This window comes from Amblyomma mixtum, chromosome 1 (assembly GCF_055824585.1).
Source record: "Amblyomma mixtum isolate Tamu chromosome 1, ASM5582458v1, whole genome shotgun sequence".
NCBI lineage: Eukaryota > Metazoa > Arthropoda > Arachnida > Ixodida > Ixodidae > Amblyomma > Amblyomma mixtum.
Window position 1 is genome coordinate 34459556 of NC_143012.1, and position 27020 is coordinate 34486575.

General features: G+C 49.9%; 1 protein-coding gene across 4 annotated transcripts in view; it reads right to left on the reverse strand.

The window, feature by feature from the left end:
• Positions 1-27020, reverse strand: part of LOC149365985 (uncharacterized) — a 195152-nt gene that overhangs the window by 25142 nt on the left and 142990 nt on the right. For 3 of the 4 annotated variants that reach the window (XM_089547455.1, XM_089547453.1, XM_089547454.1), the window contains 5 exons: positions 10775-11029; positions 8728-9030; positions 6505-6634; positions 5314-5501; positions 4111-4265 (listed from right to left, as the gene is read on the reverse strand). In XM_089547455.1, coding sequence (XP_089403581.1) covers positions 4111-4265; positions 5314-5501; positions 6505-6634; positions 8728-9030; positions 10775-10892 — 894 coding nt within the window. In that variant the 5' untranslated portion in view covers positions 10893-11029. Of the gene's footprint in view, positions 1-4110; positions 4266-5313; positions 5502-6504; positions 6635-8727; positions 9031-10774; positions 11030-18007; positions 18161-27020 lie in introns of those variants that run through there. The other variant, XM_089547456.1, reaches the window with a different exon arrangement.

Genomic DNA, 27020 nt, shown 5'->3' on the forward strand with positions numbered 1-27020 from the left:
GGAGCAACGCGGAACTCTGCCGAGATCTCGAGGACTTCCGAACGGAGACTGCGTGCACTCTTGGATGCAGAGTGCTTGCAGCAATCTGATGGTTAATGATACCAGAGCAGTACCATCTCTGAAAGATACGGGACTTTGAAATACACAACTTATTTTGCAGAAGAAAAAAAAACAAACAAAAGACAGGCCAGGCTCTGAAACACTGGAGCAAGCTTAAGGGGGGACACTGGTCTTGAAAAGAAAATTTTATTAATTTAGTCATAGTTATGAAATTTTCAGGGCACATGTATTTTTGTGCGCTGATTCTAGATATGTCATTTAATTCCATGTAAAACAATTCCTTAAGCACTTATGCACTTTTTATGCAAGTATTTTGCGGAGAGTTTTGAAAATTTGCTGCAGGAAACTCGCTGAAATGTATGCCATTGGGTTCTCTTGACACCAAGGAATACAATAAGGGTGAAATTATCATCCTGGCTCTCATAGAACTTGAGTAATAGGGTATTGAAGCTGCCACTTCAGAAACAGGAATACACACTTTCCTTCTCATTTCTAAAGCAACAACTTCAAAACTATATAACTTAAGTTTTATGATAGGCAGGAAGACAATTTCATCCTTATTGTATTCCTTGGCGTCAAGAGAACCCAATGGCATACATTTCGGTGAGTTTCTCGAAGCAAATTTTCTTCAAAACTCTCCGCAAGATACTAGCATAAAAAGTGCATAAGTGCTCAAGGAATTGTTTGACATGAAATTAAATGACATATTTAGAACCAGCACACAAAAATACATATTCCCTGAATATTTCGTAACTCTGACTTCATTAATAAAAATTTTTTTTTCAAGACCAGTGTCCCTCCTTAATACAGCGTTGCCTGTGATACAGAAACAATCACCACCAGCTTCCCCCAAAAGTGCATAAGTTTGTCTGAAACAACAACATTAATTTCAAGTGTGATTATTGTTCTGCAACGAATAAAGATTCCGTTTGTAGCCGCTTCAGGTCAAATTTCTCTGCAGATTGGTTGCACGCCTGCAAAATTATTGATGGCGACAATACCACCACAACAACATGGTGTGATGACGGAATCTAACAGCGACCGTGTTTGCTACCAGTGACACAACTCCGTTTATTTAGATAGCGACTGAACATATTCCAAGGTTTTCGGGTCAAAAGCCTCCGAAAGCGCCCGTGTGAGGGGGTATAAGATGCCACTCTTTTTGCTGATGGGATGCTAGAATGTTACAACTTTTTAACCTCCCATGTACTGCGCTGCTCTGCCAATTCTACTGGCACTACGGCCGTGTCAAGCTGCTCTTACAGCTTCCGTGTCAGTGCAGTTAACACTGTATGTGTCGGGGAAAAAAAAGCAAACTTTCAGTTGAACTGAATTCAAGCACATAAAATAATGTTCAGTCCCCAGCCCTCAAAGCAAAACCCTTTTCCAGTACTGAAGCATATGCTGCTAGCGAGAACTGAAGCAAGAACATGTTAAGAGAGGTGTGGCTACCTTCTAGGACCAAATCAAATAAATGCGCAGAAATTTCACAAGAGTATAAAATTGCATCCAGCCTCGAACGCAGTAGGAACAAGCACCACAATGCGAGAGAGTGAGAAACTCTAGGTGAATACAGTAGCTGATACAATTTTACAGCTGACTAAACCAGTCCAGACGATAATAAAGAGTTGCTGATGAACCATAACCGTATACTGGAATGAACTCCATCACATCAGGCAAGCTGTTTGCTTTATCTAATACAGAGATATTCAGTGCTCCAGCATTGGATATCCAGCATTGGATATCCAGATATCCAATGTTGCAGCAATTTGTCTTCAATTGCAGCTAGGTCGATGCAATTTGATAATGATGCCTATATGATCGCAGGCTCGAAGGCTGAGTGTGGCTGCATGCTCTCAGGAAATATAAAAAAATGAAGCCCCTCGTTTTCCACACCCCGAAGAACCTCCCAGCCTGCTTCTGCCAACTAAAGTTTAGCATACGGTCGAAAATGCAGCAAAAAAAATTCCAAAACATTCAGCTAGCCTTGAGCAAACAATGCTACCATTTCCTCACACATATAAACAACCCATTTCATTAAAAACAACTAAAATACAACCAAACAGCAGGCATAGAAAAAGAAAAACACAGAAAGGGCTGGCTGGGGGTGCGGCCGGGTAAAGCGAAAAATTCTTGACAGAATTTATAGCCTGCCGTGTTCCACACCTCGTGCCAGTGACAACGAGGAAAACTCGAGGATCCCTTTCTCGTGCATCGAACAAAGATGGGACGGACGGACGGTTCGCCCTGACTTGCATGGACGGTTTGCCAGTTTTGCACGGACAAGCTACGACCATTGTCCTGTCACCAGTCAACCAGCAGACAATAACCACCACGAGAGGGAAAAGCGACCCAGACGGGAGATGCTTGTGCGAAAACAACGGACAGGAAAAATTTTTGGCTAAGAGACTAGAAGACGGTAAGCAAAAAAAGAAAATCCCTCTAACGCAGAACTGTGTGCCCTCCCTCCCTCAAGTTGTGCGCAGTGCTGTAGAGGCTGAGCTTGTAAAATCACAACACTTGGTAGATGCACCATGATGTGTTTGAGGGCGATGTGCTGCCATGTAGCTCCAAGTGCACTTAGAAAACGAGTCAAGGGACTTTACGCAGTTTATACAACAAACTTTATGACTCTTCCTACCTGCCCTGTGACTACATTCGTACATGTCTCCGCTATCACCTTCCCTGTTTTTCTGCCTTGCAGCATCAGTGTCCAATGAAACACGATGAGGAGATCTTGGTTCAGGGAGATTGAATACTAGTGCAGTTGATTTTCATTTTGAAGGTGCAAAGAACATCTTAAAGAAGTGTTAATGGACCCCTCACCTCCCTAACAGTAACCTCTTTTGTGCGCTTGTGTCCGCGTTTCATTTGGTCCTGAAGATAGACGCAACGTGTGAACTCTGAGAGCCTAGCCACTATTTTAACGGGTATTTACTCAGCGTAAACTAGTTGTGACAAGTATATGCAGTCATCTCATGCGCCGAGACTTTAAAGAAACTTCAATGATAATGCAGCCACCTACATGCAAGATATAATGTATTTACTCACATAATGGATGCACTCACGCAACGAACGCACCCCCTAGTATTGCGGTCAAGAAGTACGGTTGTTCTACATATTTTACCTCGTGTAATAGACACCTATCCCCTTCATTTTTTGATAGTTCATTGTGCAAATAAATTATGGTAAGGAACTGGCAAAAACCAAGCCACCACAGAACGCTTCAGCATCGCGAGCATTGCTGACGCACTTAAAATGTTCCGAGCGGCACCCGTCACCTAGATCAAATGAGCAAGCTACAAAGATGGCTGAGGCCCGACACCCCAAGCCAAGCTAATTTCAGTAGTCTGCATTCAGGAAAATGGAAAAGAGAGGCTGAGAGAGTTAGATAGAGAAAAATCTCATTCACTCGAGACAGCCTTCAACCTCACAGGACGTGAACTCAGAAAGCCTGATTGAAGATGCAAAGTGCGGCATCGTGTCGACCAAAAACCGACCATAAAGAGAGACTGCCAACCTTCACATCACAAAGTTCAACAGTCCATATATACTGGCACCCACATAGGGCACTTATTTCTTCGCCAACAAACTCATTTATGCAGCACTAGAATGGAGCCACACAGCGTAAATTCAAAAATAGGCGTTCATATTGGAGCTGAGAAAACTTCACGTGCTAAAATTCTTAATCTTGTTTCACCTGCACATTTGGCGAGTTCCACGTTTCACATCCTGTCCTGAACACTTCAACATTCGTCGTACTGCATCCATGTATCACAATCCTTGAACTAAATCTGGTCTTTGGAGTGTTTGCCAAATGAACCAAGAGCTTCAATAACTCATTACCTCGCCTCATTGGCTCGATCATCAATAGCTCAGTCATCTTCCCTATTTACGCAGTTGTTCACTCGCGAAAAATGCCCGGGTACATTCTCGCTCTCCGTAAACATGGTAGAGTTAGCACTTCGACAAACCTGAACGGATCATGAAAGGAAGTAAGGGGAGAAAACTAAGGCGAGGAACAAACACTTCAGCAAAAATAGGACATACCTCCCATGTTGACTCGTACTGCGACCGGTAATGGAGCTCGTATATGACGAGCAACTTCCGATTCTCCCGCTGCTCCGCGCTGGCGTTCCAGCTAAGCGTGATGCTTCGCTTGGACACAGCGCTGCATTTGAAGTCGGCTGGGTCCGAAATCTTTACTGCAGGGACAAGAAAGGAGAAAAAAAAGATGTTTCAACGCTGTCAGCGGCAACACGACATGTGAGGAATGCATTACGGCAAAGCCTAAAGCTTCAAAAACCAAACTTTTTGGTATTTCTTCCCGATAAAGCCAAATTGCCCAAGCATACAAGTACAGTGAGGCACACTTCTTGACTTATAAGGCCAGCCAGCCTACAGCTGCAGACAAGGAAAAAAAAAAACACATTCCAGTAATTCTTGCGCTGCGGTTTGGCAAAAACACGTGCAGAACTGGTGGTTTTGTCGGGAATTTGCACCGTTAATTCAGCAGAGCAAGTGGGGCTAGAGCCAATCTGCTGTGCTCAAAGTTGCTTTTTCCGCTAGTAGGCAGCCTATGCTCCACTTGTCGCAGTTACTGTTATCCCTTTCGCCATTAGTTATGACATCTTTCTGTTCTTCCTCAGTCTTTCAAGGCATCGGAACTACAAGAGAGACATGCCTTTTTGCCTGGCACACAACCATGCTGCCGCTGGGAGCTGCTGACAACAGCCCTCGGCTGGCTCCTAGCTTTCGACAGACTGCTCAGTCTACCACACTCCGCTGGGTACCGTATTTACTCGCATAATAGGCGCACCACCAACTTCGCCGCGAAAAATCAGACTTTTTTATTTCCTCGCATAATAGGCGCACCGCACACCGAGATCAATACTATTTGTGAATCGAAAGATTTCCGGAAATTTTACCCCGCGTATTAGGGGCACCCCGAACTACGAGCCAGATTTTCTGGAAAAAAAAGTGCGCCTCTTATGCGAGTGCATACGGTAGTTACAGAAAAGGTATAGAAAAACTTTTTTGAGTAATCACTGAAATGTATAAAAAAACAATTAGCAGTTAACACAATGGACGCAAAATTTAACAAGCGTATAAAAATGGATAAGAAAACCTTTCATGATCCCAGATGGATAAAACACTCGCATTACATGGGCTCTTTACTGTGCTGTGCAATGACTTCAAAAATAGAAAAGAAAAAAACTTTCACTCCCGTTATGGTAGCGAACCCATCCTTACCAATTTTTAGGTGCTCCTTAATGTAGGAGAAATTTGCCGTTCCAAGAGCGTTTGTTCCGTTGAGGACGAAGTGAAACACGCGGGTTTCCTTGCGAAACGCAGGATTGGACGATAGGGTCCACGAACATGACGAACCATTCCCAGTGTGTGACGGCAGTGGACATCTCCGGTGGATCCCTGGGTGCTCGCTGCATAAGAGCGTGAAGTGTTTAGCGTTTGCTTTGTACGAGCGTCATCCACAATGCCCGCTGAACACTTCAGCACTTCCTTCAGTGGCTTCAAGCGGCAAAAAGAAGAAGTTAGTTACGCATCAAAAGAATACAAGCACCGCTTTAATTAATTTTGCTATTACTTCCAATCACAGTGCACACAACTTTACACTGGGTGCTCGCTGCATAAGAGCGTGAAGTGTTTAGCATTTGCTTTGTACGAGCGTCATCCACAATGCCCGCTGAACACTTCAGCACTTCCTTCAGTGGCTTCAAGCGGCAAAGAGAAGAAGTTAGTTACGCATCAAAAGAATACAAGCACCGCTTTAATTAATTTTGCTATTACTTCCGATCACAGTGCACACAGCCTTACACAATGAAGAACTGGTAAAGACATGCCCGAGTGAGGTTGAAATAATTTATTACAGCCCTGCAGACTGTGATAAAGCAGCAAACGCATCACTGCTTCCATAATGCATACTACTTGCAGTTGAGTACACTGGCCTCAATAATCCCAGCCCATGAAAACCGGAACTAAAATGCTAGGCGTAAAACAGTGCTGCAACAAATTATTTAAGGCCCATTGAGGCATATTTATCCCAAAGCCCTCCGCAATGTTTTAGGAAACAGGAGAGAGCCGTTCTAAGCTTGGTCGACCCAAGCGTACCAGTGAACACATGCGACCTGCAGGAAATACAGCCCTTAGAGAAACTGAACAAAAGAATCACATATTCAGGCCCACTCTTCCATCAATAGTAGCATGGCACCTTTCCTGAAGAACAAGAACCTCAAGAACCTTCTCAGCCAGCTACTCCTTCAGTCCAACACTGACTTGTCACTAAAACACACGAGCAAAATATGTTACTTTTATCCTGTTCATTACGTATGCACAGGCTGAGAGACGAGCTCAGACTGCGTCATGGATCCTCGGCAAATGCTGAGGTTCCCATCACACGAGTGCACAACTGTCGTAACCACTCACTCTGTGAATTTAAACATCTCGCCCAGGCTGTATGTGGTCTTGACGCTGTTTGGCGTTGGCTCCCAGTAGCAGGTAACATTCGAGAAGTAATAGTTGATGCACCTGAAGTTTTCTACAGGAAGAGGTAGGTCTGCAAAAAGGAAGGCCGCTGCAATGAGTATGGCCTACAATACAGAACCGAACATGACATACAAATGGTCTGCATTTGCGAGAACTGCCCGACGAACATCGACACAACAGAAACATGTGTCCCAGTTCACTGACACACAAACGCCATGCAGCGCGAAAGTGTCAGGTATTTTTGTGTAGTGACAACAACAGGGACATATTATAACAGCTTCCAGTGGCCAGAAAGACAACTGCCTATGTGCATTTCATGCAGCAATTTGTAAGCTCAGCTCTGTCTGAGACGCACTTCATTAATGCCTTTAAGTGCACGGCATTTCAAAGTGTGCCTGGCCGACATCTTACCTGCCATTATCAATGGCAGGTAAGATGTACTCACCTATGGGGCAGAAACGTGGAGGCTAACAAAGAGGGTTCAGCTTAAGTTAAGAACAACGCAGTGAGCTATGGAAAGGAAAATGATAGGTGTAACGTTAAGAGATCGGAAGAGGGCAGAGTGGGTGAGGGAACAAACGCGGGTTAATGACATCCTAGTTGAAATCAAGAGGAAGAAGTGGGCTTGGGCAGGGCATGTAATGCGAAGGCAAGATAACCGCTGGTCCTTAAGGGTAACGGAGTGGATTCCAAGAGAAAGCAAACGTAGCAGGGGACGGCAGAAAGTTAGGTGGGCGGATGAGATTAAGAAGTTTGCGGGGATACAGTGGCGGCAACTGGCAAAGGACAGGGTTAATTGGAGAGACATGGGAGAGGCCTTTGCCCTGCAGTGGGTGTAGTCAGGCTGATGATGATGATGATGATGATGATGATCAATACATATGTAAAGTGCTATATAGGAAGTTTGATTTTTGTACTGCCAGATGCCATCAATTTGTGAGCCACCATTGGCACTTCTATTGCCTTAGATGGTCGCTACTTTTGAAAACATTTTTCATCTAATTTTGGCTAATACTGAACGAATAAAAACAATCTTGTACGTGCTACAAGCTGTGTGCGCTTACATTTTCCTCCGCGAAAATTTAACAAATCCTGTACAAGTAAACAATCTAATTTGCACTAAAAGTTTTTGCATCTGTTTACAGCCCATTCCTCCTTTCCAGTACCCACTACAGTCCGGAAAAGCCTGTCTGGCTCACAGGACAAAATAAATACTCAGTCGACTGTTGATGGCCTGAAATTGAAAAGAAGCAAAAACCGGTTCGAAATATGCATAATTCAGACTAAAGAAAGCCTTTTTAAATTACTTCACGTTGACAAAAAAGAAAGCATCAAGTTCGAATGGGCAAGCAAGTTCAAATCAACAAAAGTCAACTGTGTGTTATTTGTTATTTTGTTTGTTATATGGGGTTTTATGGCGCATAAGCAACTATGGCTATCATGCGCCAAACACAAGGTTAGATGATGTTATGTCAAGTGTATAGAGGTTACATTATAATAGGTTTAAAACATTGGCTTTCTTTAGAAACTTACAAACAAGTGAAAACTCGACAAGTGTTTGCTCGCCTAAAAGCAATGCAGGATGAAATGGAATGTGTTGATTGTAAAATACAGTAAAAAACTTTCTCCTAAGTTCTTCGAGATGGGAACAAGAAATTAAAATGTGATTAACTGTGAGCTCCTCACCACACATTTCACACAGAGGTTTGTCTTTTTTTGTTAATAAGAAGCTATGGGTGACGTGTGTGTGACCTATGCGTAAACGACATAAATTTACTTCGATAAAACGCTCTTTATGGCGGCATGATTTCCATTCTTTTAAAATGGGCTTTACAGTATGCAGCTTGTTGTTTCCTTCATTTTCCCAGGAAGCTTGCCATTTGGCTCTTAGTTTGCTACGTACAATCTTCATGTAATCCTTAGGAGGCAAATTCACATGTTTTATTTCCATGGTTCTGGCTTGAACAGCACACATGTCGGCTCTCTCATTGTCCCTAATACCTCAACTGTGTGTGAATGAATCAATGAAGTAATAAACTAACTTGAAACTTTCACTCCTCAAGGAAGCTAACAGTCGTCCATGCAACTGCAAGAACGAAAATTGGGGACCAGCTGCATGCAGAGGGCCTAGCTGGTAACTCTGCAAACATGTCGGCATCTCACCTCCGACCGTGACCTGTGTGGCGCAGACGTGGAAAACCTTGGCGTTGTCCAAGTCGGTCCTCACGCGGATGTTGCAGTTGTAGTTGCCGGTGTCCGAGTACTCCGAGCGCTCCTTGCGCAATGCCACCCACATGTCGCCAGTTGTCAACAGCTCAGTGGGAACCTGGGTGTCGTTGAACTTGATCTCCAGGTGGCTCCCGTTGACTGAATACATGTTGCTCTTGATCTTGAACTCAGGAGTCAGCAGCGTGCAGTTGAGGACCAGAGGATCCCCTACTTTCAGGCTGAAGTCCTTGGGCATGTCTAAGTGCAGGGAGGGGGACAAGAGATACAAGCATTTCGGCTGTTGCACGATATCCTTCCGAGCATGAACAAAAATTCAGGGGGGCACTTTGTTTACTTAAAGTTCGGTGAGGCGAAAGCCTTAAGCGCGGTGTTGCTGCTTGCATCACTGATGCGTTGTTCGCCTCTAGGATTGAAACACGACTGTGTCTTGCAACGCTGCCAGGGAGCCCACAGAACGCCATCGCCCGTTTGGATCTATGCCTTGCGTTCGGATCTACGCCTTGCTCGCGGGTAAATTGGTTTTTGAGGAAAGGAAATGTATCTGTCTTGCATATCTGGGTGGACACCTAAACCTCCCCATAACGGGAAGGGAGGAAGATGGGAGTGAACAAGACACCCTATTCACTAGACCCGCCTTTGTTCATTCCAAGCCATCCAGCTGGCATGGCGGAGTGGTTAGCATGCTCCTCTCGCACTCCGGAGACCGGGGTTCGATTCCCGAACTCGACCAATTTCCTACTTGGTTTTATTTATTTATCTGGCCTGACTAAAAGGGTTAATTAGGCTAATTGGGTAATTAAGCAATTAACTAAACTCAGTCCCACTTACTTGGAGCATCACTATAGCAACCTTTAATTGGTTGCATGGTCACTAGCCCAAGTACAATTGGCCCCGTTTGAAATGCGTGCACTGTGACGTCACGACTATTTCGACCAATTGAAAAGCGTGACATTTCTGTCAACAACTTCTGCTTACAACGACGAGGCATTAAAGGCTTCCACCTTAATATTTTTGCACCACAGTGATCCTCCTTGTATGCGAGAAGTGCGGGGTTTGATCCACAGTTATGTTGGGTGTCACCGGTCTCAGTATAAGTAAAGGTTTTTTCCCCTGGTCTGGTGCTCAGCCTCTATGGGCAGAAATGCTTTGGAAAATCAGGTCTCTGGCCCCTATCTTAAGCAGACTGAACACGTTAGCCACGAAGCTTTTGTAGGCAAGCTGAACCTGCACCATTAAAAATGGCATCATTATTTCTCCACTGTTAGGTGGTACTGGCACACCTGTTATAGCTGGTTTATTGGGGTTTAACGTCCCGAAGCAACTCAGGCTATGAAGGACACCGTAGTGAAGGGCTCCGGAAATTTCGACCACCTGGGGTTCTTTCACGTGCACTGACATCGCACAGCACACGGGCCTGTGCTGTGCTCTGCTGCAGCAATTCTGCGTTTCGCGGACCCTAAATGTTCCAAAAGTTCCCCTGACAGTGTTTTACCTTTCAACATTTTGCTTCATACCGAGGCTTTCTAAGTCGACTTAAAGTTCCCCTCAAAGTGTTTACCTTTCAACATTTCGCTTTACACCGAGGCTTTCTAAGTCGAATTAGAGGCTTTCTGACTATGAAGGCATTGAGACTTCTGATGATGGTTTGGTTTATGGGGTTTAACGTCCCGAAGCGACTAAGGCTATGAGAGACGCCGTAGTGGAGGGCTCCGGAAATTTCGACCACCTGGGGTTCTTTAATGTGCACTGACATCGCACAGTACACGGGTCTCTAGAATTTCTCCTCCAAAGAAATTCAACCGCCGCGGCCGGGACTGAACCCGCGTCTTTCGGGTCAGCAGCCGAGCACCGTAACCACTGAGCCACCGCGGCGGCTGAGACTTCTGATGACATTCTAGTGTCATATAGTGACACAAATGAGTGAGGGCTTAATATCTAACCCCTAAAAAAACGTGCACTCACATAGCACACGTGGTCTTACCTCCGGAAATGGGCGAGAACACGGACTTGCAGGGAAATGGGCGGGCTCCTGGGAGCACGCACAGCAGAAGCAGAAGCCTGGCCACGGTGGCCAGGCACCTCCAGCTCATCCCGTCCATGGCAGAAAGGCAACTCTCCCCGCTGGCTGGAATCAACTGTGGGCGCTACACCAGGGCTGCACCGATCACGCACCCGGCGTCCCCACTGGTGTTGTGCTGCCCCTTTCAGTCAACAAGCACGGCTCTTTGGTGAGGACCTACAGAAAGACAAGAGAGTAACAGGCAATCAAAGATCAGCATTACTGCGAACACTGCTCATTAGTACCTAGCAAACCAAAAACCTCTCAGAAACGTCTAACCAAAAACCTCTCAGAGACGTCTAGCTAGACGTCTCAGAGAGGTCTAGTTAGACGTCTCTGAGAGGTTTTTGGTTAGACGTCTCTGAGAGGTTTTTGGTTAGACGTCTCTGAGAGGTTTTTGGTTAGCTGGGTACTGGCTCATTTGCTTAGAATTTCCCAGAGAGGCAAGAACTCATCGCTAGCAGTGCATGGTGCCACTGGGAGAGGGCTACTAATCTTCTGGCAGTGAGAACACCAAAAGCAAGGCATCGCCAATTGGTGGCACAATGCACTCCAGGTAAAGTCATTAACGCCTACAATTGTGCCAGTGTCCAATATGCAACCACCAAGGCACTGCAGAGTGGAACGCAAACACACTCTGATACATGTACCACAAAAAGGAGTTAGCAAAACACTACGAGTAGTTTTAAAGAGAAATGCTTCAAGGATAATCGAAAACCCTCATAAATACACACGCATTGAAAAGAGAAACAACTGGAACCAACGTGAGCTACTGCTCCTGAAAGACAGAAGAAAAAAAAAAGCTTCCGCTCTAAGGCCTTTGGACCAACCCTACCCTCTGCTTCCTCACTTCCCTCTGGCTGTGTACGAAGCGCATGGGGTCCAAAAAACACCGAGCTCTACTAGAACACTCACCCACCGCAAAAAAAAAAAAAACTTCCAGCTGATCCTAAAGCCTGAAACCGCGCGCCCCACGCCCAAGCTGTTCACCCCACAACCACAGGCGGACACGGCCCTCACGGAAGCCAAGGTCGACTAACAGGACCTGTCAATCTGCACCCACCGAATACGGGGTGAACAACACGTCACGGAATGCAAGCACAGCCAGTGGCGGCATCGGCCGCCGCATCCTTCGAGCGAGCCATCCGGCGCGTGCAAATATCCTAGGCGCCCCGCCAAGGGGAAGGCCGTGGCCTTGCAAATCCGACGAGAGCGAGAAACGCCCCTCCCTCTCTCTCCCCTCGGAAACCAGTTCCACCCGTCCGAACAGCCAGAAGCCATGGGTGCGAAAACGAACACAAAACAACGTAGTGCTTCCCTTGCTCCGTGAGCCAAAGCCATTACGCTTGCACCCCCCCCCCCTCCCCCCTCCCCTCGATCTCTCCACCGCACCCCTCCCGACCGAGACGACGCTCCTGGTCACATCCTGGGCTTGCCTCACCCAGCGTGTGTGATTGCGCGCAATTAGACACAGCGGTGCGCAACGCGGCGTAATGATCACCGGCTCCCGCTGCTGCTGCTCCCCTTCAATCTTATCCCCCGTGTAACCAACCCGGAAAACATGACCCCTGCTCGACATTAACCGTGCCGAAGTCGTCCACCTCATCCCTACTGCACGTCTTCTTCTTCTTGACTCGAAGATACAGACGCAGCAGATGCTTGCCTCGAGTGGGGCAGGTTTTAAGGGGCGGCGGAGCACAGGACGTGAACGGGTTGACCCCAACTCTTCGCAGTAGTCACAACACCGCGCCTAGCGAACGGAAACATACGGAAGGCTGCTTCGTCAGAGCATAAAAAGTTGTGTCATAAATCTCGGCGAATTTTCGCATTCGTACGCACTGACCTCAAGCTCTTCCAAACAAAGTAAACAAAACGGCAGTTCTTATTGCCAGTTAAATCTGACCGAAGAGGACTTTCAAGCACGCTGCAATGCCTGCTCACACAAGAAAGTCACGCGGGAAGCTCCCCCTGTTAAAGGTTAGAGCGAACAATGATTCAACACGTTATGTCTTAAAAGTTGATTGAATCTGACCCGTCCGACCCATGTTCGTCCTCATCATCAGCCTGACTACGCCCACTGCAGGTTTGCAAAGGACTCTCCCATGTCTCTCCAATTAACCCTGTCCTTTGCCAGCTGCGGACGCCGTATCTCCGCAAACCTCTTAATTTCATCCGCCCATCTAACTTTATGCCGCCCCCTGCTACGCTTACTCCTATCTACCAAAGCTTTCGTGCCATCATGCAGCATTTGGTTGGTTTGTTTTATGGGGTTCAACGTCCCAAAGCGACTCAGGCTATGAGAGACGCCGTAGTGGAGGGCTCCGGAAACTTCGACCGCCAGGGGTTGACAGACGCCGTAGTGGAGGGCTCCGGAACTTTCGACCACCAGGGGTTCTTTAACGTGCACTGACATCGCCCAGTACACGGGCGTCTAGAATTTCTCCTTCAAAGAAATTCAACCGCCGCGGCCGGGTAGCAGCATTTGTAATAATTTGCACTTTTAGTGCAATAGCACAGTTTTGCAATAGGGAGCTTTAGTATAGGGGGACTCTATCGATTACGGGAATAGCGGGGCACCACCGCGCATGCGCAGAACAACAACCCAATCGATAGGATCCCCCATTCTAGAACTTTCTAACGAGAGAAGACTGCCATCCCAGGGGCGAATTCCGCCCGTCGCTTTGGGAACGCTTCAAATAAGCATTCATGCCCAACGAGTGTAGCCCTCCAGTGGGGGACGTTCACCCTGTTGACAACGATGCCGTTTGGAAGCCAGTGCCAAAGGCCGCGATCAAAAGAGGGGAAGGGAAAGAAGGTATTCGGCGACGAGGGAAGCGCCCGCTGACGCGCCTGCCTTGATGGGCTCAAAATAAGTCGAGCCCCACTCGCCGACCCAAAAGAGTAGCAATGGCTCACTCACGCTGTAGCTGCCGCGCGAAGTGGCAGCCCGGATTGTTTAAAACGTAAACAGTCCATCCTGCCCCGCCCACGGCACGAGCGGCCTTCTAACAATACAGGGACGTTTTGTAGAGGGTGACATCCAATGACCTGCCAGCCTTCTCGAAATAGAGTTGACCTAGCCCTGCTATGCAAACCGCTTTGCCGCACAGCGCGTATACTTCCGTCGGGTACCTCTGTCAAGCGCTCTGCCATAGCCACTATAGTCACGCCTACATGAGTGCGACAGGAAGTCGACTCCTGTCCACTTTTCGAGGGATGTCCACTTTTTGAACACAGCAGAGAACGAGCGGGCATTTCGTACTCAAACCCTGCTCTTTCTCTCGAAAAATCGACTCAAGACGCGTTTTGTTGCATTCATGTAAACGCGGCGGATGGTCGGATACAACTCGGCGTAATACGGGCCGCCGCAGACCAATTGTTTTTGTTACCAACTGTTACCAAATTATATTTTTTTTTTAGGTTGTATCGTACTGTAACAAAAATTGCATAAGAAGCTCAAACTATCCGACAGGAGCCGCCGCGGTGGCTCAATGGATATGGTGCTCGGCTGCTGACCCGAAAGGCGCGGGTTCGATCCCGATTCTAGAGGTCCGTGTACTGTGCGATGTCAGTGGACGTTAAAGAACCCCAGGTGGTCGAAACTTCCGGAGCCCTCCACTACGGCGTCCCTCATAGCCCGAGTCGCTTTGGGACGTTAAATTCCATAAAGAAAGCCAAACCATCAAACTACACGACATTTCCTTCCTAGACTGTGCACTGGAATCCCGAAATGAGATATATCTGCAAGTTCGTCACAACTTTATGGGACCTAGCAGTACTCTCTCACAACAAGCCTCACAACAAGCTCTGTGCCAATTATGCTAATTCCTTTCATTTTTATTTACGCGGCGTAAATAAAAAGGAAAGGAATCAGCATAATTGGCACAAAGCTCACAGCAAAAAAACAAGGGAAACAAATTTACGCTTTACAAGGCATAGTTTATTTTTTTTTTAAAGCAACGCGTTCAGTTTCTAATACTGCTTCGGAATCGGAATCTTTAAACCACCGCATATGCAACCGCAAAAGGTCGTTTCGTAGAGACGCAAGCGGCGATGGAGAGGAGGGGCGGGGGGGGGGGGGGGGGGGGGTGGACACGGGCAGGGACACCACAAACATAACACTCCCCGCAGCGACGGCGACCACCCCGTACTTCCGAACACACGCCACGCGCGCTTTTCTGCATTGCAAATGGAGCAGGAATGCTGCTGCCGCCGCGAGGCGAGACATGTGACAAGATGCGTGGCCCTCGCGTGATGGAAAGTGCGACCACCAACCACACAAGCCGAAGGACAGGGTTGCGCAAGATACCGATGCAAATTCTTCGCACTATATCAGCACGGGTGAGCGGACACACACACACACACACACACACACACACACTTTCTCCCTCTCTCTCTAAACACGAATACGCCTACATGGGAGTAAAAAAGGAGTAAACTCTCCTCTAGTGCTAGAGTACCGAGTAAACTCTCCTCTAGTGCTAGAGTACCGAGTAAACTCTCCTCTAGTGCTAGAGTACCGAGTAAACTCTCCTCTAGTGCTAGAGTACCGCGTACTATCTTTACCCCTTTCTGCTTAGAGTGCGCACGCACACAGATTAGGAGAGCGAAAGAATACTTACTTCCCGCCCGTCGCTTCGCACCACGAAGCGGTTGAAAAACGCAGCGGAAAAAATAGGATACAGAAGTAGAAGTAAATAAATGCCGACAGCACCACACATTTTTTGTTGTTTTTATGCGGACGTACCGGAATATTTCTTTTCTGCGAGCTGCCAACACAGGCAGGTCGCTATAGGGCGGGGCGCGCAAAGGCACGGCCTATGGGGGAGCTCCTGTTAACAGTGCTAATGCCCTACAATGTGTACGCCATGCTGCACAAAACATATTATCGATTGACTGTGAGAAAACGAAATGCGCAGTAATTGCCTCACTCTAGATGGACACCTCAACTGCGCCGTGGGGAGAGAGATTGAGAGAGTGAAAGGGGAAAAAAGAGAGTGAACGCACCCTCGCATTAGTGTACGTTACGATAGTGAGTGAGAAGTTGTTGACACATTAAGGAAATGTGCTCACGAGGAAGCAGGGAGATCAAAGAAAGAACCAACAAATCATTTCAACTTTCACTCGAACGAACACATTACTCCGGTGATGGCGGGGAAAAAAAAAAGGGGGGGGGGGGGGGGGGGCACTCGCGCCACCAAACGACCTAAAAAGCCGAGTTCACACCACGACAGTCGTGATTCGCATGACATCGGAGTTCCGCTAAAACAAGCCTCGATGCAACCACTACCGCCGAGTATCCCGCCCTCCTACCCGGCACGCCACAGCGTGTGACATCTGCGTTCGCTCCAGCGAGGCTGATAGATGCAAACCTCCGGGAAGAGGGAAGCCAAAAATACGCAAAAGGACGCGGAGGAGCAGTACAAGGACCATACACAGGGGGGGGTTAGGTCCGCAGAAGAAGGGTGGCACGACGGCTACTACGACGTCGAGTCGTGCGCGAGGGCGGAGGCACACTGAAATTCCGCCCGGCAAAATAAGCACACGCACACACACGCCCCTCCCCCCTTCCCGCTAGAGAGGAGGGCCCTAACGCCGAGGAACACAGCCTTAGTAGAGCGGGAAAGGGCCTTGTGAAGTGCACCGCCGTCCCCTTATCGGCGTCACCATCCATCACCGCGGGGGTTCGGCCGGCGGTCCGGAAACGACGCCGAGGCCGGCCGCCACCTCGGCGACGAGGCCTGGTGGCGGCCCCTGGCGGACTCCTCTGCACACTCCCCCCCTCCCACCCTACGAATACAACTTCGGTGCAGACCCAATTCGTAGATACGGGGCAAACACGACTCGGAATAGAGAAAGGCAGAGGGAAGGTTTAAGCGTGAAGGCTGTTGCGGAATCTGAACGTTCTTTTTCCAACGAACTCTTCTATAGGCACTGGACGAAGCCCTGAAGCGAGTTTGCTGAAGTTGCATCACTACAGGGCACGGCAAGCCGGAATCGAGACTAAGGGCTACGCGATATCAGGTGGTACACACTTCTTTTTTCTCTCTCGTCAAGACAGACCCAGCAAAATTGTTTACGTGGAAAACCCAACAACCAACACCGTTCTTATCTTTAAACGATTTTACGCTCGACTTTCATCAGTTGCATCTGACGGATAGGCAGAAACTGTCGTTGATTAACTAATCTCCCAGGGGTGTGCTAGTTGTAAAGACGAAGAAGAACATTCTGCTTTGCAGCGGCATTGCAATCGCTGCGCGTGCTGTGAGTTCGCCTTGGCCGACCACGGACTGTTACCGTCCTGCTTCTGAGGTCCCAGTGCCTGCAATAAACCCCATCCTACATAGTAAACTGCTACTACTACCACTGCCTCCATCTTAAACGCGCGCCTTGAATGCCAGAACAGGCGAAGGAGACCGCGCTGGTTTTCGTGGAAAGAACGGAAGAGTATCGCTCGAAGTTCGCGCGGCACAGTGGGACGCAGCGGCGGATGTGGCCTCGCAAGCACTGCACTCAACTGCCCGAACGACGAAACCACCCGGGGGGCTCTCCGCTTGGGGCGGCCGGCGGCGGACGCCTCGGCAGTTCATTTCCCGTCGCCCGACGCGCCGGCAGAGGCACCCCAGGCGCACCCTACCGCGACGCCGACACCCTCGGGTGCAGAAAAAAAAAAGAAGGATGAGGGGGAAGGAAAAGAGGCGACGATGGAAAGACGTGCTGCCGGCTGCGGACGTGATGCGATACGAGAGGTGAGCGATGCGGCCGTCACTTGTACGCACTGCACAGCGGGAACCCACGCGTTTTACGACGAGGTTCGGGCCAGAGAGAGAAAGCTCGGCAGACGACATGGAAGAACTGCAGTTTTCCTACAATGCCCAATGCGAAGCTCACCACAACCCTGTTACAAAAAACAGTACTCCCACTAATGCAAAATTTGGTAGCTTACAGATTGTCGCGCCATCTGTAAGCAGTCAAAAGAAGCGCAGTATACGAAAGTTCTGACTATCCGTCAAACGTTGACCGGATCTGAAGCAGAGTTTTCGCGGCTGCTCTAAAGGAGCCCGGACAACACGCTGGAAGTGCCGTTTGCGTCTCGATAGGCACCAAACGGTTGGGGACGGCAAGAAGCCTGAACGGCCAGGACGCCAAACTCACGTGATATGATCTTCGAAGTGGAAACTCCGGGATACACGCAAGCCACCGCGCACTAAAGGACACACACAGGCACGGGCTTCACAAGACGGCGACGCAGAGTCTCCAGCGGCAGCAGCACCTCGTATGGCTCCCGTCGTATCGAAGCGGGCAAGCAGGGAACGTACGGTGAACCCCTCGAAGTGACGGGGCAGCGGCAGGCAAGTTCAGCGTCCACCCACCGCCTCCGAAGAGTGAGGAACCCAGAGTACGGTCGCGGCCTGACCCGGGAGACCCTTTATAAGATGGAGACTGCGCCGAGGACTCGCGGCTCAAGGCTGGGGGAAGGGAAGGGTGCGAGCGTATAATAGGGAGGAGGGGAGGCGACTGCCAGCAGCGAAGGGATTCCGCTAAGAGGAAACCGACACGGCTCGCCACGTGACCGCTGGCGGCCGTTCCCAATCAGGAGGAGGCGGTAAACACACAGGCCCCTCGCGCCGCCGGAGAAGACGTGACTGGAGGCGTAATCACCGACGCTTAACGTACCAGCCAGCGGTATCGCTGCTTCCGGCGCTAAGCGATGGCAACCGCGACATCGGAAGGAACGGGAACACTGCACTAAGACCCCGAACATCCGCGGGCCTCTGGGAAGAAGAGAGAACTCGAAGAGAGAGTGGAAAGGGGGGAGGGGCAACCGACGTCCACGCAAGAGCCTGCGCGTGAAGACCACAACTATACTGCTCGCTCTCTGGGCATGTTGGGTCCTTCCCAGAAGCACGGTGCTCGGCCACTGGCCCGCGTGGAAAAAACGATGATACAGAAAGGGGTCAGAGTCTCGCTCTTTCCACCAAGCCGTGGGGTTCGGCAAGCCAAACCAACGAGCGAGAGAGCGAGCGAACGAACACGCGAGAATGATCGGCGCTGAAGACGTGCCCGCGAGCTTGCGCGCCACGGGTTTCCGAGCTTAATTTCTTAATACATTTCGTTCCTTTGCCATAAACAAAAGAATCGCCGGCTGGCTCTCCCACTCGTCCGACTGCCGCGTGCGTTTTGGCGGTGATTCTCGGAAGCTGCGGACGTCATCGACTCGAGAGACGCAATCAGCCGGGCCGCGGTGCAGAAACCGCAGCAAAGCTCAAGAAGAAGGAATGCCCTTTGTGCGTGTTGAGTGCGCGTGTATACCTAAGACCGCGAAACCACAACAAACCGAGCCGCTGGGAAAGACGACGCGAGAGAGCGTAGGAAGGAGGCGCTCCCAACGCGATAAACACCAGACGGGGGGGAACCAGCGCGCAGTAAGTTTATTATGGTTAGGCGTTCCTCAGACCATTTCGGGAGGCACCCCGGGGTTGCGCTTCCAGAAGCGAGGCCCACACGACGGGGGTCTAGGAACGGAGCCTCCCGCGCTGAGGCGCTGCTGCGGCTCGCTCCACGAAGACAAACCCCGGGGCTGGAACCACAACGAAGGAACGGCCAAGGCGATCAAGAAACGAATGAGTGAGAAAGAGAGAAAGACGAGGCAGAACGGGCGCCCACTTCGCGGATCCCGGCAGATTTTCGTCAGGCGTACCCCCAACGGGAAGCGAGTCCTGACGCCGCGAAAAACAACGGGCGGGCCGCCACGGAGGAGGGCACGGCAGCTTGGTTCCATTTGTGGAAAGCTCGCGTCGCTCAACGCGCCAAAGTCTTCAAAGCCGCCCAAATATCGCTGGGAGGTGGAGTCGGAAGAAAAAAAAAAAGGCGGGGGGAGGCTAGAACAACATACACTGCTCGCCGGATATGCCACGGCTCAGGGTCTTGGGAAGTCTTACGTAGAAGACGACGGAGAAGAAGGACAACCGGCCAAAAGCAGATGCCAGCCAGACCGCCCCAGCGGAGGATGATCCGGGGGGAGCTGCGCTAACGTAAACGGGACGCCGCTTCCAAGCGCAACGCAGCGCGGGGTTTGGTTAAACAGCCATTCTCTTTTTTTTTCTGTTTTTGTTTTCCTCCGTTCCGCTCTCCTCGCAAAACTTTCCTCGGGCCTGATGCTACAAACAGCGAGCTCCGCCAATATATAGAGCGCGGTTCTGCATGCCCCGCGGTGCGACCTCCTCATACACCAATAAGCGCCCTTCCTTTCTTCGAAGGCGCTCGTGTGGGAAAGAAACTGAAACGATGACGTTCATGCGCAAGTTCCGCGAAGAGCGATTGTTTTACGTTTAGTGAACGAAGGCCCCTTCTTCAGGGAACGGAATACACACTTTCCAGCCAGCCAGCCAGCCAAAAAAAAAAAAAGCAGTGGTACGTTTCTGTAGCAGACCCCGGCAAAAGCAGACAACACTTCCTAGAAGCCGGACAATGCCAGACTCTACAAACAACGGGCTAACCGGGCCGAGGTTAGCACAATTAAACAACCACTCAGGAGCGGAGAGCTGGCAGTTGTATGCCGGTTAGGGCTGCGACAGCACGGGTTCGCGACGCCCAGGTGTTTTCAGATCCCGCCTCCGTGTTTGAACTCTGGTCTGCGAAGGGCAGGCGCTACGTATGTTCACTAACATGCTGAAGATTCGGTGCTGTGGCTTGAGACGAACGATGAAGACAGTTTTTAAAACACCACGAAAGCAGAGGTGAAGGCAGGACGAGGCTTATGAACCAGTGACGCTGAAGCGAAACTCAAGGTTAATCGAACAAGTATTAATGACGGGACTCACGACTCTGGAGTCGTTTTCCACGGACGCACCAGCGAAAGGCCAGGTTTTAGCACACACGGGGCCGTGGTTTAAGAGAAACACCGGAGGGGTGAGTTGACTTCAAGCAAGAGAAAGAACCGCATAGATTCCTTCACACAAGATCTAAAAGGTCTGTCAGGAGTCACACAGTTCTTCACCCAGACACTAGTCTGGCGTTTACGTAACGCACATCCCGGCAGTGACACACTGCCTACACTTTCGCCCGCAACGACCAACGGTGATTTAAGACGTCTCATCGAACGGACACGTGACGTTCCAATCGTCCAAGCCAGCGCAATGTACGACTGGCGCGGGCATCGACACCCCGTCAACGACGCCGCGTCCCGCCAGTCTGCAGACCAGAGGCCGATGACGCACTGAGGGTCGAGAACCTCGGCTCGGTGTTTACAGAAAGAAGGCGTGTGCCTGCCCAGCTGCCGCTAGCACAGAGGAGCCGAGGCCCCGTGTAGGGAACAAAGAACGCGCAGCTGGGAGTCCGCGCGAAGCGTTGAAAAAGACTGTCAGCTTTAGGATAACTTTTAAAGAGCCCGCAAATGAGCGAACCCAAACAATTCTGGTTGAAAGCATTTTTGAACGGGAATGAACGGGAAAGTGCTTAGGAACGCAATTTTTTTGGTATATTGTAAGATTTCACTATAATAATCAATATATCCACAGATTTCACGTCGGCAAGCTCGCAATTTTTTGCTATTAACGTTTTAGCCATCGTGAAATGCGTCCCCCATTCGTTTTCTACGGCAGTGAAGCTCCATGCGAGCGATAACATTTAAAAGAAAGATTCCGCTACACATCGCGGAAGAATGGACCATTACCTTCAACATTTCCATAACAGTACCTTACAGTCTTTCAATATTCAAAGTTTTTGCCCGGGAATGATGGACACGACGTAGCACTCGTTTTCACGCTTAATCGGTGCCGGCTTTTGTTATTTGTTTCTAATTATAGTTACCTGCTAACTAGCCGAGCTAGTGCTTGTAACCGGAAAATTCGAAAGCCTATATAAAATTTGACAACTGAGGTTTAGCCCAAATTCTTACGCATTTCTATTTTCTAACTGCATATGAGAGGCAGTCATTGACGAAACTCGCTGCCCAATACCGCTACTTCGCCAATCACATCGGAGGAAAACGCGTAAACTAACAGCGCTCTCAAATAGCAAGGGCGACATTGGCCAGCTGTTCTGCGTTAGCGTCCAGTTTGGAGATTTCCAAACCACACCCACTCAATTTAATTCCAAAATTTAGTGAAGGAGGAGTCAAGTAACTTAACGAACTTGTTAGCTGCAACAGTGTCGGGTGTCGCAGCGACCACTAGAGAGACGAGGCAGCGTAATGTCAGCTCTGACACGTTCCCCATAACGTACAGAGGCTTTTCCGGATTCGCTACCCCACACCAACTCCGCGAAGTCACTCGAAAAAGCCCAACCATTACAAAGAAACGCATAACCCAACCGCTGGTCCGTTAGCACACCAACTCCGCGAAGCCACTCGAAAAGGCCCAGCCGTCATACAAAGAAACACGTAATACAACCCAGCCAGTAGTCCGTCACCAAGAAAGAGGGCGCAGATTAATTTATCACTCAGGCATACCAAGCTTTCTTGTTAGAAATGTCAACGCAATCTTGGACGAACACGTCTGACACCACGAAACCGCCGTCGCCACAGCTCACATAGGGCGGGAGCAAATCATGGAGGGCACGGTTATCGCGATTCCAAGCCACAGCTGGGAGATTTCGAGCTACCCTGAGTACGCGCTAAGAAAGAGTGAGCAGAAATTCAGGCGCGCCGAATTCGAAGAGCTTCTTGAAACTAGTCGCGCGCCAGGGGCGGGGCGGGGGGGGGGGGGGGGGGGTCTTCTCACAGCACGCAACCGAGAAAGATAGTGGATGACCCTGAACGACCAGAGAGAACGCAACCCCCCCCCCCCCCCCCCCCCCCCCCTCCTCAAAAAAGAAAATGAAACCCTCCGATCGCTAACGCCAAGCTCGTGGCGCGAGCTCACTAGCCAAAAAGCAGCGGCTCGAATATCATCGATTCCGACGACCCGCCTTCGGGGAGCCTCGCGCCCACAAGTCAACCGCACGTCTTCCAGCTTCAGATCTGCTTCAGAAGTGAGCAGCATAGGAACATCTTGAGCCTTGGCGCCAGTTAAGCGGGCACTGAGAGAATATAATGATCAGTGAATCTCGACAGTTATTTTTGTGCGTGTGTGGCTCTTCATATGCTTGCTCGGGCAGCGAAAGGCGAAATCGAGGAACGTGGAGTTGAAAAATTATGACGAGCACTTACGACTACTTGTTTTCAAAGCGGAAACGTTTTTTTTTTTTTCATTTACTTCTATTCATTTTTTCTCTTCCTTTCTATTCACACACCTGCTCATTAGCATACAGTCGTAAAGTAACGCATATACTACTACTAGGTTCGCCTTTGTTCGGGTCTAATTTCTGAAGCAGTTCGTGCCATGCCACCGGCTAGCTGGCCACGAACTTTTTTTCTCTTCAAAGGGCGCGACGAAGTTCGCGTATCCAGCCTCCGGTTACGGCGATCAGGAAAACCAAACGAGACGGAATGGTCAACGCTCTCCCGGGAGCGAGGCTTCTCTTACAAAAAAAAATTGTTAGACAGTCTATAGACTGTCCTTACACTTCTGTCTATAAAGTCTATAGACTCTCTATATAAAATCCTATAGACTAGTCTACAGGCAACACAAATGCTACAGACACTCTATAGACAATCTATAGAATTATGGCCATACACTGTTAGCAGACTTCTGTCTATCGATAGTCTATAGACTATGAATAGACAAAAAGAAATATCTATAGGAAGGCAGTAAGGTCTATAAGAAGTCTATAGACTGTCTATAGACCATTTTTATAAGGGTAGAGCTTCCGAGCCGCTTCAAGCTTCCGTTTCAGAAAAGCCGACAGCAGCACGACCAGCTGTCCATGCGAACCCGACCCCCCCCCCCCCCCCCCCCCCCCCCCCCTCTTTCCCCCAGGGGTTCATTCCACGAGCCCCACGCATGCCTTCGCCGTCGTGTGAACAACCAGAATGAAATTCAAGATTCGACCCTGAACGTCGAGCTCCCTCGCTCGGCGACGTTGCATCTCGTGTTCGTTCCCGGTATACGATTCTCACTGCGTCCCCCAAGGCCCGTTCTTCGTTCGTCGCCCGATAAATGGCAGCGCGGCGGCGTGTACAGCGCTCTGGCGTCGCGTTCGCGCCGTAAACCAAACCCGCGAACGCCATCCGTCGTCTCCTCGCCAGCATTGAGACACGAGCCGTCGTCGCAAGTGACGATGAATGGGACCGGACTAACGGGAGGCGCGAACGGGCGGCTTCCGCGGAAGACACTACGACGCGACGCTTATACACCCAGCGGGACAACGAGGTCTGAGGGCGCGCATCTACAACGAGAGGGCCGAATGAGAAGACTTGGTGTGCGTCCAACCCGGGTCCCCGAATACATCTTACGAAGAACTGACAGCGCATGCTAAGAAGCAACAACAGCTACCGGGTAGCGATAACGGGTGCGTACAACAGCGCAGTCGGTTACGCCGAAACGTGGATCCGCATCGAGGTCCCGTGCCAACGGCGTCAGCAACGTTGACGAATCTTTGCAACTCGTGCGAGGCAGCGAGGTTTAGCTATAGTTGAACTTCGACACTGAGACTAAACCGGAGACAACGGGGAACCCGGACCGGGGAAACAGCAAGACTCGAATACGTGCCGAGCTTGCGGACTAGATGGGATGTTCGCTTGTTTGTTTTATGGAGTTTAACATCCCAAAGCGACTAAGGCTGTGAGAGATGCCGTAGTGGAGGGCTCCGGAAATTGCGATGTCAGTGCACGTAAAAGAACCCCAGGTGGTCAAAATTTCCGGAGCCCTCCACTACGGCGTCTCTCATAACCTTAGTCGCTTTGGGACGTTAAACCCCATAAAACAAACAAACATCCTTTCCAGTCCGCAAGCTCAATCATAGTCGGCAATCTCAATCACTGGTCTACTATAGGCACGACAAGAGTTTCCCTTGTTCAAATACCATTCATAGCCTTCAATTTTCGTTGTTTGTATGTTTTTATGGTAAATGGGAAGCTACGCTCCTTGATTTAGCCGAGGATTCTTGCACGCACATGACGGTCCGTGGCTTGGAGGCGTTAGCATGTCCACCCTAGTGCCTTTAAAGACCCCCCCCCCCCCCCCCCGTTCCCCCACTTCGGCGGCGGGGCAATTAGCTTCAATGACCGCTCAGAGCCTCAAACGAGGGCCCTGAAACACGCGATGTCGCTTCCGTCAATTACTCCCACACGCACCTTATCTCACTTTCCGGTATCAGCCACACAAACACACACAAAAAAAGCACGAAGCGAGTCAAACGCACAGCTGCAAGTGTTAGTGACCTCCGGCGACGGTCAGCTCTCCTATCTCTATCGCGAGACGAGGACGTCGAGGAGGCGACCGGAGATAGAGGGCGCCACCGTAAACTGAGCAGCGTTATAACAAAACACGCGCTCGGCGCGCCGACGCTCGGCTCGCGATGCTCGAGTTCACGACAGTCGTCGAGCCTCGAGCAAAACACGGCGAAGACGACGACGAGACCCGTGGAGCGCAAAAAGAAAAGCCCAGCGAGTTCAACGACCCGCATCGCGTTGCGCCGCCCCGCAAAGCCAAGCGACTGCGAGGTCGCGCGCGGAAGTCGCCGCCGTCTCTGGGGCCCCGATAATCGCATTCGCCAAGGCGCGCGCGCGGACTCTGCAACGCGGTCCAAAGCGGGCGGGCCTGTTACGAATCCCGAACAAACGCCTCTTCTCTTTCAACCGCGTCCGGGCCGGCAGTAGTAGCCACGCCCACTGAGCTACCGAGAGACGGGGGCCGTCGCGATTTTCTTTTCGGGAGCGGATCACGGCCGAAAGGGGGATTAGGAGGTATACACGAACACCGGTGAGCGCTGTTTTCGCCCGCAGTAAGGCAAGAAATATTCCGCTCGAACATCGGGGCGCTGATACGGCAAGGAAAAAAGCCCGCGAATAAAAAACCCGCGAATAAAAAGCCCGCGAATAAAAAGCCCGCGAACAAAAAGCGCGCGAAAGAAGATAGCGGAAAAGAAAACTGGCGCGGACATACGTCGTAAAAAAACAGGAAATGACGACGGCGAGAGCCAAGCCCAGGGAGGGAGCGATTTATATCGACAGAAGTCAGGGGCAAGGAACAGAACAACGTTGATCCTATGTGCGCGCGCGAGATAGCAACGTAAGCCGGAGGAAAGATTTTGGAAGCAGAGATGTGCAGAACGCGATGAAAAATAAGAAAAGTACCTCGTATATGATCGCCCGAATAGCACACGCAACACAGGAAAATGAGCATCCCGCACCACCGCATCGGGAGGGAGTTCAAATCACACCCAGATATTTCATGCGAAGGGGGGGGGGGGAGAAGCTGAAACACCGAATCCGGCACAAGCTGCCCGCCGCTGCCCGCAAATCGAGCACGGACTGCTAGCAGCCTTGAAATGGGAGAGCGCGTCGTTTTTTAAAAAAAAGGGCAGACCCCAGGGGCCAACGTCGATCCGTATGTATAAGCAATGACGCCGGAGCAACGCATTTACATTCGTGGATCGGTTGCTACTACTGCTGTTGTTGTTGTTGTTGTTGTCGCTTTAAAAACGCAGAAACAACGCATGGAAATAGAACAGGTATAGCAGCGCCGACATGCATAATGCAAACTTTTCACGATCCCACCGAATCATCTAGGCGGTTCGAAGCCGTATAATGCAACTTCAATTTCGAACGGACCAATCGCGGTGCATAATGCGTGCAAGGATTGGAGACATAAAGCGAATAAAAGTCCAGGGGTGGCAGCAACAAAACCCCGCGGTCACTTTGTCAGAGGAGTGACTACTTCCTAACAAAACACCGACCATAATAAGCGGACAGCCAGAGGTCCCTCCCCAAAACTCGCTACGCCTATTGCAAGGCAGCTATAACCAAAGCCCAAGTACAGTACGCGCTACCTCAGCAATAACTAGAAGTTCCAATATTGCCCAATGACAAAGAAAAGCGCACGCATTTCGCCGAAATTACGAGCATAAACCGCTCCGGGTATAATTCCTGCACTTCACAGAACCGGTGTCCATCCTTATCTCCGCTTATAACCGTGTTTCCTTTGTAACGCTTGCAGAGTGCGGTACCTTCTTTGTCCCGCTTATATAACCGCGCCAGCAACCAGCAACTTGCGATGCCTTCGTATAGTCCCGCTTATAACTGTGGTTTCTGCGCACGCCTACAAACGTTCATCTCCTTTGTCCT